General features: G+C 50.0%; 1 protein-coding gene and 1 pseudogene across 2 annotated transcripts in view; one reads left to right on the top strand and one right to left on the bottom strand.

Annotated features, from left to right (window-relative positions):
* TEAD4 (TEA domain transcription factor 4) overlaps positions 1–1,755 on the bottom strand; it is an 85,268-nt gene extending 83,513 nt beyond the window's left edge. Inside the window, exons 1-2 of one of the 2 annotated variants that reach the window (XM_055357601.2) lie at positions 1,274–1,755; positions 402–807 (exon numbers count right to left, since the gene is read on the bottom strand). In XM_055357601.2, coding sequence (XP_055213576.1) covers positions 402–453 — 52 coding nt within the window. In that variant the 5' untranslated portion in view covers positions 454–807; positions 1,274–1,755. Of the gene's footprint in view, positions 1–401; positions 808–1,273 lie in introns of those variants that run through there. The other variant, XM_063694565.1, reaches the window with a different exon arrangement.
* Positions 1,756–6,418: 4,663 nt separating this feature from the next.
* LOC115930299 (uncharacterized) lies at positions 6,419–6,518 on the top strand (annotated as a pseudogene).
* Positions 6,519–17,180: the final 10,662 nt, after the last annotated feature.

Below are 17,180 nucleotides of genomic sequence, written 5' to 3'. Positions count from 1 at the left end.
CACACCTACTCAGAGATACTCACTTTCAGAGAGCCCCTTCTCACGCAAACATATACACACACTCTGTCACTCACGTTCAACACAAACAAATACGCCCACTGGAAGCCAAGGTGAGCCACACGTGAACAGACATCACCCACACAGAGACTCAAAGCGAGGGAGACTCGCAGTCAGGTGTCACACAGCCTCAGCACAGACGCAGTCAGTCCGCGGGGCCTCAAGTGCCTCAGCACAACGGGGGAAATGTTCACTTTGGGGTTTGAAAGTTCTGCTCCCTGGATCGATCCACTAGTCCCCATCAGGAAACACAGCAGCTTCCCAAGCCCTGAGGTGTAGGACCTTTTGCAGGGGTCCCCCCACTTTCGCATCGCCTTTGCACTTAGAACAGGCAGTCCGCTTACCTCCAGGTCTCTCCCTTCCAGGCTCGAAAAGGGCCCAGCAGAAAAGAGGCATGGGTGCTGGGTCTCTTCTGTTGTCGATGCTCTCGGTTCTGCCTCTCCGGTCCTTTCCACACCGGCCTCCCTTTCCCCCAAAGTCCCGAGTGTCCACCCCCCTTATCCGCCCCTGGAGCCGCTTCGCCTCCACCAGCCTCAGTCGCGCCGCCTCCACGTGCCTCGCTCTTCCCAGTCTCGTCCCGGGAGGGAGCTCCGCACGCACCGCGCAGACTCCTGCCCTCCGGCAAAGTCCTACCAAGTCCCCGCGCCCCAGCCTTACCGGTCCCAGGGTGCGGGAAGGTGGGATGGGTGCGCTAAGCCAGTTCCAAGGAGTCCGCCCCGAACGCCAACTCTTCCGGCCGCGGCGATCGCTCTGCGGGGACGACAGGGCGTCAGCGCGCAGAGCCGGGCTCCGGCCGGGGCCGACGGGCGGCGCAGTGAAGGCGGGGCCGCGGGGCCAAGCCCACCCCGCGCCGACCGGCCCCGGTGCGCCCAGCGGAGCGGAGCGGAGCGCGCGGAGGGAGGAGTTTTCCCAGAATGGGACTGACGGGAAAACACGGGAATCCCTATTCCTGGAGGAGTGAGTCAACCGGGAGCGAGGAGGGGAGCGCGGGGCGGACAGGAGGGAAGCGGGAGAGGGGCAGCGAGCAGCGCCGGAGCGCGGAGGGAAGCCAGAGGTCGGGACGGAGCGCGCCGGGGCGCAGAGGTCCAAGGCGGGAACGCGGGCGGCGGAAAGAAAAGAGCAGCCGAGCACGCGGCGCGAGCGGTCGGCTGCGGCGGCGTGGGGCGCGCGGCCCGTGAGGACGCCGGCGGGTGCGGCGGGCGCGGGCGCCTCTCACCTGGCGGGACGCGGCGGCGCCGGAGCTGCGGCCCTCCCGCCCCCTGGCCTCGAGTGTGCGAGGAGGACGCTGGAATGCGCGGAATGAGGGCTGGAATGAGATGCACGCCGCGGCGGGAGGGAGGGAGCCGGAGGGAGTGGCGGCGGGGCCACCGGCACCTCGGGGAGGAGACTGCGCCGCGCGCGGGCGGGCGAGGGGCCGGGCCGCCGGGGTGGGGCGGGGCCGGGCCGGGGCGGGCGGCGGGGGAGGGGGCCGAGGGACGGCGGGGACCCCTCCACCCGGGCCTCGGCTGCGGCCCCCACTCCCACTCGCTCTTCGATCTCTCCGCTCCGACTCTTTGGCAGCTCGTTGCGCGCTCCGCGCCCTCCCCTCCTGGCGGTGTCCCGACTCCCTTTCCCAGGAGCCGAGAGCCTTCCTCTTCGCCGGGGTGGGGCTGTCCCGGGGGCGGGGGGGTGGACGGGGCCCAGACTCCCGCCCCGCCACCCGGCGTCCCTCCGCACGAGTCCCTGGGAGGCCGGGGAAGGGGCGGGCGCCCGGCGCGCAGGAAGGGCTGCTCCCTTCCCTGCGGCTCCCACCAAAGGACACTTGCTCCGGGGAACCAGGAAGCAGGAACTCGCGGGCTCCATTCCCAGATCCGCTGCCAGTGCCCCCTCGCTTGCCCTCCCCGGCTTTAGCTCTTTCCGTTTTTCTCTCCTGCCCCTTGGGCATCTGTAAAACCGCCACTACGAGTAAACCACATGGGAGAAAGGGCACTCGGTTTGAAGTCCATGTGGCATGCCATGAGACGCCTTCTGGGCTCAGTGACTCAATGAATATTCATCTAATATGTATGATGAGTCCAGATACTGTGAAGATCAGGATCAGCCGTCAGCACCTGCCCTCAAAGAGCTCAGAGTTTAGCTGGGGAGGCCTCGGTGTATACTGCCATCGGTGAGAGTCTGGACTTCAGACACACATTCCCAGGAGTCTCTTATTGGGGCAGGAGGTGCTGGAAATACGCTGGGCTCCTTGTTTGGAGACGCTTAGGACAAACGGGCTTAAAGCAGTGTGCTGGCAGGCAGCGCCATCATCTACCTGGCCAGGAGACTGAAACCAAAGGACTTTTGGCTTTTTCCAAAAATCAAATCCAACCTTTTCTGGGGCATTATTACTTAGCCTTGTGTTGGGTGGTTGTCTAGATCTTATCTCCCTTGCCAAACAGAAACTTCCTTGAAGACAGAGTAATGTCTGATTTATCTTATCTTTCACACAGAACCAGCCTGGTGCCTGGGATAGGGAAGTGCATGATAAATGCTGCATAAATGAAAAACAATTGCTACCGTGGAAGATATTGAAAGGAAAGTGCTATCGATGCCAAAGTTGTTTCCAAGAGAGGTATTCCAAAAGTGTTTCAAGCAATGACTGAGCTAAGCATCCAGTCCTGCAAGGTGAAGGCGTTGAAGACGCAGCCCTCATTTAAATAGATGAATTGTGGTATTCTTGTTAAATAATGAATCATATCAAGGCTTGGTCACACCTCATGCACATGAAAAGACCAAAACACAAGGCAGCATATCAGCGCCACGTGAAGTACACACTAAGAACCAACTATTTAATTCAGCAATTATGGGGGGCGCGATGGCTCATGCCTGTCATCTTAGCAATTTGGGAGGCCGAGGCAGGTGGATCGCTTGAGCCCAGGAGTTCGAGACCAGCCTGGGCATCATGGTGGCCTGCACCTGTAGTCCCAGCTACTCAGGAGGCTGAGGTGGGAGGATAGTTTGAGCCCAGAAAGTTGAGTCTGCAGTGAGCGGTGAATGCACCAATTCACACCAGCCTGGATGACAGAGCGAAACCCTGTCTCAAAGTAATTAATAATAATTATATTAATTCAGCAATCATTGGAGTGTTTGTTGACTTTGACACCGCACTAAGGGAAGGGGTAGGTCCCTTTCCTCAAGTAGTTCCAGTCTAGGTGAGAAGACAGACAATTATGCAAAGTTCAATGGGAACCCAAGGGAAGGAACAGTGAAATCCAATTACAGTGCATTTGATCTAGCTCTTGAGGATAAATGAGGGTTTGCCAAACTGAAACTGGAAACCCCATTTAAGATACATGGAATAGCACCTACAAAGGTGAGGCAGCCAGTCTGCTGGTGTGTTTAGCAAAGCTGTGTAAACTGGTGTGGCTGGAGAATAGAGATGTGAATAATAAGATTGAAGGACGTGGATACCAGACTTTGAAGGTCATTGCGTGCCATGCTGAAGAGTTAGGCATCAAAAAAGACACAAGTGTGACTTAATCAGTAGCACCATCAAGAAGACCCTCTGGCAACAGTCTTGCAGTTGGACTGGAGACTCGGGGTGCCCTAAAACTCAAGCAGTGGTCCTGAGGTTGAGGAGGAGGGGAAGGAGCTAGGAAATGGTTCAGATCATTTGGCTGTGTAGTGAGAGAGAAAACAAAAATCGCTAACCTTTAACAGCTGAACAATGGTTGGTGTCAGTAAGTGAGATAAGAATTCTGGGCTGGGCACGGTGGCTCATACCTGTAATCCCAGCACTTTGGGAGACTGAGGTGGGTGGATCACAAGGTCAGGAGTTCGAGACCAGCCTGACCAACATGGAGAAACCCCATCTCTACCAAAAATACAATATTAGCTGGGCGTGGTGGTGCATGCCTGTAATCCCAACTACTCGGGAGGCTGAGGCAGGAGAATCACTTGAACCCAGGAGGTGGAGGTTGTAGTGAGCTGAGATCACGACATTGCACTGCAGCCTGGGCAAAAAGAATGAAACTCCGTCTCAAAAAAAAGAAAAGAAATTCAAGCAAAAGGGGAGTGGGGTGAGGTCGGAGGGGAATCCAGCCAGGTTCAGGGGACAGAGAGGAAAGCAGGAGAGTCCAGAGTGGAAACAGGAAAGCAACCCTAGTGTCACGTTTAGCGTAGACTGCTGACAACGAACTTGGAGATCTTTATTCCCTCTAAGTCTTAACTATCCAAGACCATCAGTGATCCAAGCTGGAAAGGTGTATCTTCAGGATCTTGACTTTCTGGCCCGTACCCTTATAGTCTCCTGGAGAGCTCTGGAGCTTTGGGGACCTCAGGCTTGGAGCTGTTGAGGAATGTCTAGGTAAAGGAAAGTTAACAGATGTACAAATTCTGAAGAGTTAAAGGCAAGGTGATTTTACCCACACATCAGCCCTTCCCAGGGATGTTTACATTTCTTAAGGGACAGGACCCTAATTCACTGACCCTCAGGAATGAGTCTTTTGGTGGAAATATTTCAGCTGTCTGGATCCTACAAATGGATCCTCACTCAAGCTTGATGATGGACTGTGCAGGAGGAGGAGAGTAAGGGTGTGGGCAGGGCTGGGTGGTTTCATGTAGGGGTATTTGTGTTGGCTATATTCCAAAGTCAAAGTTAAAAATCACATTAATTGGGCGCAGTGGCTCACATCAGTAATCCCAGTACTTTGGGAGGCCGAGGTTGGAGGATCTCTTCAGCCCAGGAGTTTGAGACCAGCCTGAGCAATATAATGAGACCTTACCTCTACCAAAAAAAAAAAAAAATTAGCTGGGCATAGTAGCACACACCTCTGGTCCCAGCTCCTTGGGAGGCTGAAGTGGGAGGCTTGTTTGAGCTCAGGAGGTCAAGGCTGCAGTGAGTCATGACTGCGCCACTGCATTCCAGCCTGGGTGACAGAGCAAGACGTTGTCTCAGAAAAAATAAATAAAATAAAATAAAATAAACCAGACACATTCATGATATAAGTGGAAAAGCAGATTCTAAAAATTATATATAGGGGCTGGGCATGGTGGCTTGCACCTGTAATTCCAGCACTTTGGGAGGCTGAGACAGGCGGATCACCTGAGGTCAGGAGTTCGAGACCAGCCTTGCCAACATGGTGAAACCCCATTTCTACTAAAAATACAAAAAATTAGCCAGGCATGATGGCACGCGCCTTTAGTCCCAGCAACTTGGGAGGCTGAGGCAGGAGAATCACTTGAAAACAGGAGGTGAGGTGGCAGTGAGCCTAAATCGCACCGTTGCACTCCAGCCTGGGCAGCAAGAGTGAAACTCCATCTCAAAAAATAAATAAATAGCCGGGCGTGGTGGCTGACGCCTGTAATCCCAGCACTTTGGGAGGTTGAGGCGGGCGGATCACCTGAGGTTGAGAGTTCGAGACCAGCCTGACCAACGTGGAGAAACCCCATCTCTACTAAAAATAGAAAATTAGCCGGGCGTGGTGGCACATGCCTGTAATCCCAGCTACTCAGGAAGCTGAGGCAGGAGAATTGCTTGAACGCTGGAGGCAGAGGTTGCGGTGAGCAGAGATTGCGCCATTGCACTCTAGCCTGGGCAGCAAGAGCGAAACTCCGTCTCCAAAAAATAAAATAAAATAAATAAATAAATAAAAACTATATATCAGATGACCTGTTTTTGAAAAAAGTTGAAAAAGTATTTTAAAGGGATTATCTCTGAAAGTTTGCAAATTAAGGGGATCTAGTTTCTTGTTTTTATTTATTTATTTTTTTTTTTAAGACAGAATTTTGCTTTTGTTGCCCAGGCTGGAGTGCAATGGCACAATCTTGGCTCACTGCAACCTGCGCCTCCCAGGTTCAAACAATTCTCCTGTCTCAGCCTCTCCAGTAGCTGGGATTACAGGCATGCACCACTGCACCCAGCCCTATTCTTTCTTTTCTTTTCTTTTCTTTTCTTTTCTTTTCTTTTCTTTTTTTTTTGAGACGGAGTCTCGCACTGTCACCCGGGCTGGAGTGCAGTGGCGCCATCTCGGCTCACTGCAAGCTCCGCCTCCCGGGTTCACGCCATTCTCCTGTCTCAGCCTCCTGAGTAGCTGGGACTACATGCGCCTGCCACGACGCCCGGCTAGTTTTTTGTATTTTTTAGTAGAGACGGGGTTTCGCCTTGTTAGCCAGGATGGTCTCGATCTACTGACCTCGTGATCCACCCGCCTCGGCCTCCCAAAGTGCTGGGATTACAGGCGTGAGCCACAGCGCCCGGCCTCCTATTCTTTATTTTCTGTAACAAACTTGTAGTTTATAATCAGGGACAAATGTGCCTAGAACTATATATCTAACCCTTCCCTAATTTCTCCACATCTTTAAAAAACAAAACCCTTTACACATATGAAAATATCACATTGTGGTGCTTGCCTGGGCAGCACATATACTAAAATTGGATACTGATACAGAGAAGATTAGCATGGCCCCCGAGCTCACAAATTCATGAAGTCTTCCATTAAAAAAAAAAAAAAAAAAAAAAAAAAGGCCTGGCACCTTTTTTGTAAAAATACAAAAAATTAGCTGGGCGTGGTGGCGGGCGCCTGTAGTCCCAGCTACTCGGGAGGCTGAGGCAGGAGAATGGTGTGAACCCGGGAGGCGGAGCTTGCAGTGAGCCGAGATCACACCACTGCACTCCAGCCTGGGCAACAGAGGGACTCCATCTCAAAAAAAAAAAAAAAAAAGGCTGGGCGTGGTGGCACACGCCTGTAATCCTAGCACTTTGGGAGGCTGAGGCAGGCGGATGACAAGGTAAGAGATCAAGACCATCCTGGCCAACATGGTGAAACCCTGTCTCTACTAAAAATACAAAAATTAGCTGGGCGTGATGGCACGCACCTGTATTCCCAGGTACTTGGAAGGCTGAGGCAGGAGAATCGCTTGAACCTGGGAGGCGGAGGTTGCAGTGAGCCGCGATCACACCACTGCACTCCAGCCCTGGCGACAGAGCAAGGCTCCGTCTCAAAAAAAAAAAAAATGTGGCCGGGCACGGTGGCTCAAGCCTGTAATCCTAGCACTTTGGGAGGCCAAGGTGGGCAGATCATCTGAGGTCAGGAGGTTGAGACTAGCGTGGCCAACCATGGAACCCAGGAGGCGGAGTGAACGGAGATTGTGCCACTGCCCTCCAGCCGGGGCGACAGAGCGAGACTTTGTCTCAAAAAAAAAAAATGCACATTGTACACCATAAATATATACAATTTTTATTTGTTAACTATACCTCAGTAAAGCTGGTGGTGGTAGCAAAGAGGTTATATAGGATTAGAAGAACTCAATGAATAGGTTCTGAGTAAACGCCGCCATGTAAGTCTTCTAGACTTCTCATCGATCTACTCATTATCCTACATATTTGTTTCAACTATTGCTGACTGCCAGTTTACAACTCTAGAAACTTTTTTCCCCAATAAATCAAACCATTCCCACCAAACAAACAAACAACTGACAGCTGGATTGAATGGCCTAATAGGAAACTGACAGAGTAAAGAGAGATTGTTTCCTAGCTTTTAGGTGAAAGGCAAATATTTTACTTTTTTTTTTTATTTTTGAGACAGTATCTCGCTCTCTTGCCCAGGCTGCAGTGCAGTGGTGCAATCAGGGCTCACGGCAGTCTTCACTCCCTGGGCTCAAGTGATTCTCCCACCTTAGCCTCCCAAGTAGCTGAGACTACAGGTGTGCACCACTTCACTTGACTAATTAAAAAAAATTTTTTTTGTAAAGACAAGATTGCCCTATATGCTCAAGCTGGTCTCAAACTCCTGGCCTCAAGCCATCTTCCTGCCTTGGACCTCCTAAGTGTTGGGATTACTGGTGTGAGCCACTGTGCCGGGCCACATCTTGCTTTGGAGATTTCCTCAAAGCTGCTCCCCATACCTTGGAGAGTATTATGCAATGACTCCTGCTGGTCAGCTGTGACTCAGGTGCTTTTTCTTTTTTAACCTCTCCATCCTGTATTTATTTATTTATTTATTTATTTATTTATTTTTATTTTTTTAGTAGAGATGGGGTTTTGCCATGTTGGCCAGGCTGGTCTTGAACTCCTGGCCTCAAGTGATCCGCCCACCTTGGCCTCCCAAAGTCCTAGGATTACAGGTGTGAGCCACTGCACCCGGCCCATCCTATACTTTTATTTACTTTTTTCCTTAAGAGAATGTTCACTTGACATCAGCTGAACTTCATTTTGTGCTTTGAAGGACAAAACAGACCATTTCCTGTTTTGTTTTGTTTTGTTTCTTTTTTTTTTTTTGAGATGGAGTCTCGCTCTGTCACCCAGGCTGGAGTGCAGTGGCGCGATCTTGGCTGACTACAACCTCCACCTTCCGGGTTCAAGCGATTCTCCTGCCTCAGCCTCCCAAGTAGCTGGGATTACAGGCGCATGCCACCACACCCAGCTAATTTTTTGTATTTTTAGTACAGACGGGTTTCACCATGTTAGCCAGGATGGTCTCGATCTCCTGACCTTGTGATCTGCCCGTCTCGGCCTCCCAAAGTGCTGGGATTCCAGGCGTGAGCCACCGCGTCCAGCCTGTTTTGTTTCTTTGAGCGAGAGCTCTGTCTCCCAGGCTGCAGTACAGTGGCGTGATCTCGGCTCACTGCAACCTCCACCTCCCGGGTTCAAGCGATTCCCCTGCCTCAGCCTCTCTAGCAGCTGGGATTACAGGCTCTCGCCACCATGCCCAGCTAATTTTTGTATTTTTAGTAGAGATGGGGTTTTGCCATGTTGGCCAGGCTGGTCTCAAAACTCCTGACCTCAGGTGATCCACCCACCTTGGCATCCCAAAGTTCTGGGATTACAGGCTCTTGCCATCACGCCCAGCTAAATTTTGTATTTTTAGTAGAGACGGGTTTCACCATGTTGGCCAGGATGGTCTCCATCTCTTGACCTCATGATCTGCCCACCTCGGCCTCCCAAAGTGCTGGGATTACAGGCGTGAGCCACTGCGCCTGGCCTTGTTTTGTTTTGTTTTGAGACTGAGTCTTGCTCTGTCACCCAGGCTGGAGTGCAGTGGCAGGATCATGGCTCACTGCAGCCTGGACCTCCCAGGCTCAAGCTATCCTCTCACCTAGGCAAAACGGATCTTTATCAAAGGTTTTGTTTTTGTTTTTGTGTTGTTTTGTTTTTGTTTTTGTTTTCCCCAACTGTCTATAGAATAAAAGTAGTCAATAATTTGATAAGCATACTATTCGTTCTATTATGTCTTCATGAAAGACAAATGTAGGCCAGGCGGAATGGCTCACAACGGTAATCCCAACATTTTGGGAAGCTGCAGCAGGAGGATCACTTGAGGCCAGGAGTTCGAGACCAGCCCAGGCAACATAGGGAGACTCCATCTCTACAAAAAATAAAAACAAAATTATCCGGGTGTCGTGGCATGTGCCTGTAGTCCCAGCTACTTGGGAGGCTGAGGTGGGAAAATTGCTTGAGTCTGGGAGGTCGAGGCTGCAGTGAGCCATGATTGTATCACTGCACTCCCACCTGGCAGTAGAGCAAGACCCTGTCTCAAAAAAAAAAAAAAAAAAAAAAAGTGAAAGAGAACAGGCCCTAGGTCCACTGTCTAGGGAACAGTATATGCTGTAGGCTAAACTGTGTCCCTCCAAATTTGTATGTTGAGGTCCAAACCCCTAGTACCTCAGAACGTGACTGTGTTGGAGATAAGGCCTTTAAAGAGGTGACTAAGTTAGCATGAGGTCATTAGGGTGGGCCATAATCTAGTGTAACTGGTGTCCTCATGAAAGAGATGAGGACACAGAACACTCAGACCAAGGGATGACCATGTGAGGACACACGGAGAAAAGGAGAAAGGCCTCAGAAGAGACCACACCTGCCAGCACCTGCATGCTCCACTTCCAGCCTCCAGAATTGTAAGAAATGCATTTCTGTTGTCTGTGGATTTTGTTACGGCAGTCCAGGCTGACTAATTCAGTGTATATATATTTCCAAACTGCAACAAACAACAGGTTTCCATTGCACAGAGGTGGAAGCCTTCTCTGCACAATTCTCAAGCAGGGTGAAGTTCCTATGGGGTCTTATCCTCAGCTATCCAGGAGCTTCCTGAAAAAAAGTCAAAAGGAAGGAAAGGCTTTCTCCAATCTTGCTCAGCTAAAATCTTCATCTTCAGTAATCCTGTTTGAGAAAATATTCTGAAAATGAGAGTTCACTAAGTTGTGTGCGATGACCTTGTCCGGGTGTTAAACAGTCAGAGTTTAAATTCCAGCTTGGCCACCTACTAAGTGAGCCTCGGTTTCCTCATCACTCATTTTTTCACTCCACATTTATTGAATGTGTGGAAAACAGAGGAGTCATGATGTCTGCCTCTCAGGCTGCTACGAGTGGAACACAGGAGCAGAATTGCTAAGAAGATAGTTAGCTTGGGAACCTGAAGTTGAGATTTCTGTAGACCAACTAACATTTTCCAACACAGCTTTCTGTGATGATGAAAATGTTCTCGGCCGGGCACAGTGGAGCATGCCTGTAATTCCAGCTACTTGGGTGGCTGAGGCACGAGAAGTCCTTAAACCCGGGAGGCAAAGGTTGAAGTGAGCTTAGATCACGTCACGGCACTCCAGCCTGGACAACAGAATGACACTCTGTCTCAAAACAACGACAAAACAGTTGGGCACCATGGCTCATGCCTGTAATCCCAGCACATTGAGAGACTGAGGCAGGTGAATCACGTGAGGTCAGAGGTTCAAGACCAGCCTGGCCAACATGGCAAAAACCTGTCTCTACTAAAAATACAAAAATCACCCGGGCGTGGTGGTACACACCTGTAATCCCAGTTACTCGGGAGGCTGAGGCAGGAGAATCGCTTGAACTGGGGAGCTGAAGGTTACAGTGAGCCAAGATGGCACTTCTGCACTCCAGCTTGGGCAACAGAGCGAGACTCCATCTCAAAAAAAAAAAAAAACAGAGAAAGAAAAATGTTCTCCATCTGCACTGTCCAATGTGGTAGTCACTAGCCTGAGGACTTGAAATGTAGCTAGCCTGACTGAAGAACTGAATTAGAATGAATTTGAATGTAAATAGCCACATGTTGGCCAGCACAGCTGTGCACCATCTCAGCGGGAGATGCCCAGCAACAACTGGATAACATTCGCAGAGCTTGCAAAAAAATGTGGGACTGTGGGAGAGAGCAAGTGTAAACGTGTAAACTTATGGGAGTTACTAAGTGTGAAGAATGAGAAAGAAGAGGACTAAGATGACATTAGCCTGGTGTGGTGGCTGATGGGACACACCTGTTGTCCCAGCTACTTGGGAGGCTGAGGAGGAAGGATCACTTCAACCCAGGAGGTTGAGGCTGCAGTGAGACATGATTGCACCATTGCACTCAGTCTGGGCAGCAAAACGAGACCATTTTCAAAAATTCATTGGCCTGGTGTGATAGCTCACACCTATAATCCCAGGACTTTGGGAGGCCAAGGAGGGTGGATTATTTGAGGTCAGGAGTTCAAGACCAGCCTGGCCAACATGGTGAAACCTCATCTATACTAAAAATACAAAATTAGCCATGCGTGGTGGCACATGCCTGTAGTCCCAGCTACTCAGGGGACTGAGACAGGAGAATCGCTTGAACCCGGGAGGCAGAGGTTGTAGTGAGCTGAGATCGCGCCACTGCTCTCCATCCTGGGCCACAGAGTGAGACTCTGCCTCAAAAATAATAATAATAATAATTTATTAATTAATAGTAGTAATTTCTTATGGTTTAAAACTTCTTTTTTAATGATTCCTCCTGGCCAGGCATGATGGTGGATGCCTAGAATCCCAGCACTTTGGGAAGCTGAGGTGGGAGGATCACTTGAGTCCAGGAGTTGGAGACCAGCCTAGGCAACATAGTGAGACCCCATCTCTACAACAACAACAAAAATTACTCGGGCATGGTAGCATGTGCCTCTGGTCCCATCTACACAGGAGGCTGAGGCAGGAGGATCACTGGGACCCAGGAGGTCAAGGCTGCAGTGAGTCGTGATTGTGCCACTGCACTCCACCCTGGATGACAAAGTAAGACTGTCTCAAAAAAAAAAAAAGGATTCCTCCCACATCTGTCTTGCCTTCCTGTGCCCTGTTCTGCTCCTATAGTTAACCCACTTTTTAGTTTCCAGTTTTTCAGTGTTTATGCAAAAATAATAATGGGCTTGCAATTTCCCACCCTTTGTGCACAAAAGGAAGCATACTGTATACGTGGTTCTTTAGCTCACTTCTCACTGAATGGATCCTGCAGACATTTCCACATCAATCAATACAGTCTTCCTCATACTTGTTGATTCTCCACAGTATTCCATTGTGGGAAGTACCTTAGTGGGCTTTTTCCTCTTTTTTTTTTTTTTTTTTTTGAGGCAGAATCTCTCTCTGTTGCCCAGACTAGAGTGCAGTGGTGTGATCATGGCTCACTGCAGTCTCGATCTCCCCAGCTCAAGTGATCCTCCCATTTCAGCCTCCTGAGTAGCTGGGACTACAGGCATGTGTCACCATACCTGGCTGATTAAAAAAAAAAAAAGTGTTGTGTGTTTTTGTTTGTTTGTTTGTTTGTTTTTTGTAGAAACAGGGTCTTGATATGTTGCCCAGGCTGGTCTCAAAGTCCTGGGCTCAAGCAATACTCCTGCCTGGGTCTCCTAAAGTACTGGGATTAATTACAGGCATAAGCCAGCTGTGTCCAGCCTTACCTTAGTGTTTTTAACTAGTCCCCTGTAGATAGGCAATTTGTACATTAATCATGTGTGTGTGTGTTTTTTTTTTTTTTTTTTGAGACAGGGTCTTGCTCTATCCCTAGACTGGAGTGCAGTGGTGCAATCCTAGCGCACGTAAGCAATCCTCCTACCTCAGCCTCCCAAGTAGCTGGAAATACTACAGGTGTGTGCCACCACACCTGGCCCAAAGATTACATTTATGTATCTCTATCTCTCTGAATAGCTGATATACGCCGGGCGCGGTGGCTTACGACTGTAATCCCAGCACTTTGGGAGGCCGAGGCGGGTGGATCACAAGGTCAGGAGATCGAGACCATCCTGGCTAACACGGTGAAACCCCGTCTCTGCTAAAAAAAATACAAAAAACATTAGCCGGGCGTGGTGGCAGGCGCCTGTAGTCCCAGCTACTCAGGAGGCTGAGGCAGGAGAATGGCGTGAACCCGGGAGGCGGAGCTTGCAGTGAGCCGAGATCACGCCACTGCACTCCAGCCTGGGCGACAGAGCGAGACTCTGACTCAAAAAAAAAAAAAAGAAAAAAAAAATAGCTGATATAGAACAACATACAACTGACCAAAGGCAAAAATCAGGAAACCTTTTTCAAGGTCACTTTCTACTTTAGCCTGGTATAGTTTGTCCTAAGTATGCATCAGTACTTTGGAAATGGAACTTCGACCCACCTTTTTTGTTGTTGTTGTTGAGACAGTCTCACTCTGTCACCCAGACTGGAGTGCAGTGGTGCAATCTTGGCTCACTACAACCTCCGCCTCCCGGGTTCAAGTGATTCTTGTGCCTCAGCCTCCTGAGTAGCTGGGATTACAGGCGTGCGCCACCATATCTGGCTAATTTTTGTATTTGTAGTAGAGATGGGGTTTCACCATGTTGGCCAGGCTATTCTCAAACTCCTGACCTCGTGATCTGCCCGCCTCGGCCTCCCAAAATGCTGGGATTACAGGTGTGAGCCACCACTCCCACACCCGGCCTAGACACATTTTAAAAATGCTGCTCTAATTCCTAGCCCTCTTCTGCCAGTCACCCTCCTTTCTCCTCAAACCATTCTTCCTTCCCAATCTTCCTACTCCCAAACTACGGAAGAGAGAGAACCGCTGGATAATTATTCTTTTTTTTTTTTTGAGACAGAGTCTCGCTCTGTCGCCCAGGCTGGAGTGCAGTGGCGCGATCTCGGCTCACTGCAAGCTCCGCCTCCTGGGTTCAGGCCATTCTCCTGCCTCAGCCTCCCGAGTAGCTGGGACTACAGGCACCCGCCACCACACCTGGCTAATTTTTTGTATTTTTTAGTAGAGACGGGCTTTCACCGTGTTAGCCAGGATGATCTCGATCTCCTGACCTCGTGATCCGCCCGCCTCGGCCTCCCAAAGTGCTGGGATTACAGGCGTGAGCCACCGCGCCCAGCCTTGGATAATTATTCTTGAAACACTTAAGATTCATGACAAGGGGCAGAATCTAGGTAGAAAGTGCTTAACTAGATGTTAAACCCTGTGGCTTGAGAGCCCCAATGTTAAACCAAAGAGGTATAGTAAAGGTTGGTGATAGACCAGGAAAAAGCCTGCCCCCACCTACACCCCCAGCTTTACCCCGCTTTGGTCATGGCCAAAGCCGTGTTGGGGCTCAGGCCTGACGGACCAAAAGACAAGGCACATCTAGAAAGAATCTTGGAGGCCCATTTTGTATTTGAAATACTTCAAAAATTTCCAACAACATCAGGGCTAATATTTGTACAGGCAGTTACTTCAAGTAAAAACAAGAGAGATGGGTACAAAGTGAGGAAAGGGAGGTAGGATCAGGGCTGGGCTAGCACTGGTGTGTGGAGTAACCTGATTAAACCATGCTGTGCTTCTGTCCTTTCCTATTGTCTCTGAAAAACCATCTAAATTTGCTTTATAAACATGTATAAGCCATTCTGTATAAGTGCGTGGCTAAGAAGATCATTGTTCTGTTAAGTTTTTTCTTAGAGACAGGGTTTCACTCTTTTGCCCAGCTGGAGTGCAGTGGTACAATCTTGGCTCACTGCAGCCTCCTGGGCTCAAGCCATCCTCCCACCTCAGCCTCCCGAGTAGCTGGGACTACAGGCTCGTGCCACAGTGCTTGGCTAATTTATTTTTGTAGAGATGGGGTCTCCCTATGTTGCCCAGGCTGGTCTGGAACTTCTGGGCTCCAGCAATCCTCCCACCTTAGCCTTCCAAAGTGCTGAGATTACAGGTGCGAGCCACCATTCGAGCTCATTGTTTTATTTTTAAAGAACATTAATAAAAATGATGGCCGGGCACAACGGCTCACACCTGTAACCCCAGCACTTTGGGAGGCTGAGGTGGGAGGATTGCTTGAGCCCAGGAGTTCAAGACCAGCCTGGGCAACATGATGAAACCCCATCTCTACAGAATACAAAAAAAAAAAAAAAAAATTAGCTGGGCGTGGTGGCTCACGCCTGTATGCCTGTATCCCAGCAGCTCCGGAGGCTGAAATGGAAGGATCACTTGAGCCTGGGAAGGTCAAGACTGCAGTGAGATCATGCCACTGCACTCCAGCCTAGGTAACAGAGTGAGACCCTGCCTCAAAGTAAAAAAAGATAATATAGATATCTGCCACTATACTTAGTGTTTATTCTGTGCCGGCCAGATCCTGGGCATTTTACCTGGAATACCTTAACTCGTTTCTTTTTTTTTTTTTTTTTTTTGAGACAGAGTCTTGCTCTGTCGCCCAGGCTGGACTGCAGTGGCGCGATCTCGGCTCACTGCAAGCTCCGCCTCCCGGGTTCACGCCGTTCTTCTGCCTCAGCCTCCCGAGTAGCTGGGACTACAGGCGCCTGCCACCGCGCCCGGCTAATTTTTTGTATTTTTAGTAGAGACGGGGTTTCACCGTGTTAGCCAGGATAGTCTCGATCTCCTGACCTCGTCATCCTCCCGCCTCGGCCTCCCAAAGTGCTGGGATTACAGGCGTGAGCCATCGTGCCCGGCACCTTAACTAGTTTCTAAACTCCAGAAATATTAGTGTTCTCAGGCTTTCAGAAGAGAGCCATGGTCTAACACGAGGTGCTTGGTAAATGCATGGTCATGTGGTCGGCTTGCTGTTTTCGCCTGGTGACTTCCTCACCTGTGCGGGGACTGCCCATTTAACGCACTTGCAACATGCATTCCTGGACAGTAGGTGGCGCCATGGAACCATCTACCGTTCTCACTGCACCCCTTCATTTGTGGCAGCCCCAGCTTTTAGTGGATGAGGGGAGTCTATTGGTTGATAAAAAAGACTGTGAGACTTTTAAAGCATATCCATCGACAGTGATAACGAGGAGAAGTAAGCAGGAAAGGAGGCAAAATGATCCAATATGCCAGTGGTCAGGAAACGTGTCTCAGGAGGTGGCACAGAAACTGGCAAGTCCTTGGCATGCCCCTGGCTGGGGCCTGCGTGGGCCAGGCTAAGAGAGCTGTGGACTGAAGAGAAGCAGGTGTTAGACGTGCAGACAGTTCCCGGGCAGGAGCTGGAGGCTGAGGAAAAACGCAGCTTGCAACATGCTGGAGTTCAGGAGCAAGCTGTGTGTGTGTCTTAAGAATTGCTTGTAAGAGTTACTATAACCAAATCGACAAATGTCAACTTGGCTAATAAATCGTACTTGGTAGAATAAAGAGGACATTTCTCAGTGCACGATCCTGTTTCTTCCACAATTCCGGTCTCCTCTCCATGGTGCCTTCGCTGAGGCAATCTGTGCTTTCCCTGAACTCTGTGTCACCTCTCAGGCTAGCCGTCCTTAGCCATGAACAGAGCTAATGAACATGAGCCATGCACATGAATCTGTCCAGGGGTAACCAGTGAGTTCAGCTCAAAACAGGGGAATGCCAGAGTGTTGTCAGCATGAGTGCAGAGAAACATGTAATTCAAGAATGTAGCCGGGCGCGGTGGCTCACGCCTGTAATCCCAGCACTTTGGGAGGCCGAGGCGGGCGGATCATGAGGTCAGGAGATCGAAACCATCCTGGCTAACACGGTGAAACCCCGTCTCTACTAAAAATACAAAAAATTAGCCAGGCGTGGTGGCAGGCGCCTGTAGTCCCAGCTACTCGGGAAGCTGAAGCAGGAGAGTGGCGTGAACCCGGGAGGCGGAGCTTGCAGTGAGCCGAGATCCCACCACTGCACTCCAGCCTGGGCGACAGAGCCAGACTCTGTCTCAAAAAAAAAAAAAAAAAGAAAAAAAAGAATGTAAAAGGGCACGTAGTTCAAAGTCTCTCAATCTATAAAGGAGGCATGTGGCAAATCATTGGCAGAAATAGGGTCAGAACCCAGGAAGACTTTGCCTTAGTCGAACCATCACTGTATTTCTGCACTTACAATGCTGATCTCAAGGAAATGAATTGATGCTAATTTCTTCTATGATCTATTAAACTGATCAAAAAGAGCCTTTTGCAGGCCTGTTTTTAGACTTGTAATTGACACTTGCTG

Source organism: Gorilla gorilla, chromosome 10, assembly GCF_029281585.2.
Source record: "Gorilla gorilla gorilla isolate KB3781 chromosome 10, NHGRI_mGorGor1-v2.1_pri, whole genome shotgun sequence".
Classification (NCBI taxonomy): domain Eukaryota; kingdom Metazoa; phylum Chordata; class Mammalia; order Primates; family Hominidae; genus Gorilla; species Gorilla gorilla.
This window is presented reverse-complemented; position numbering and strand designations above follow the sequence as displayed.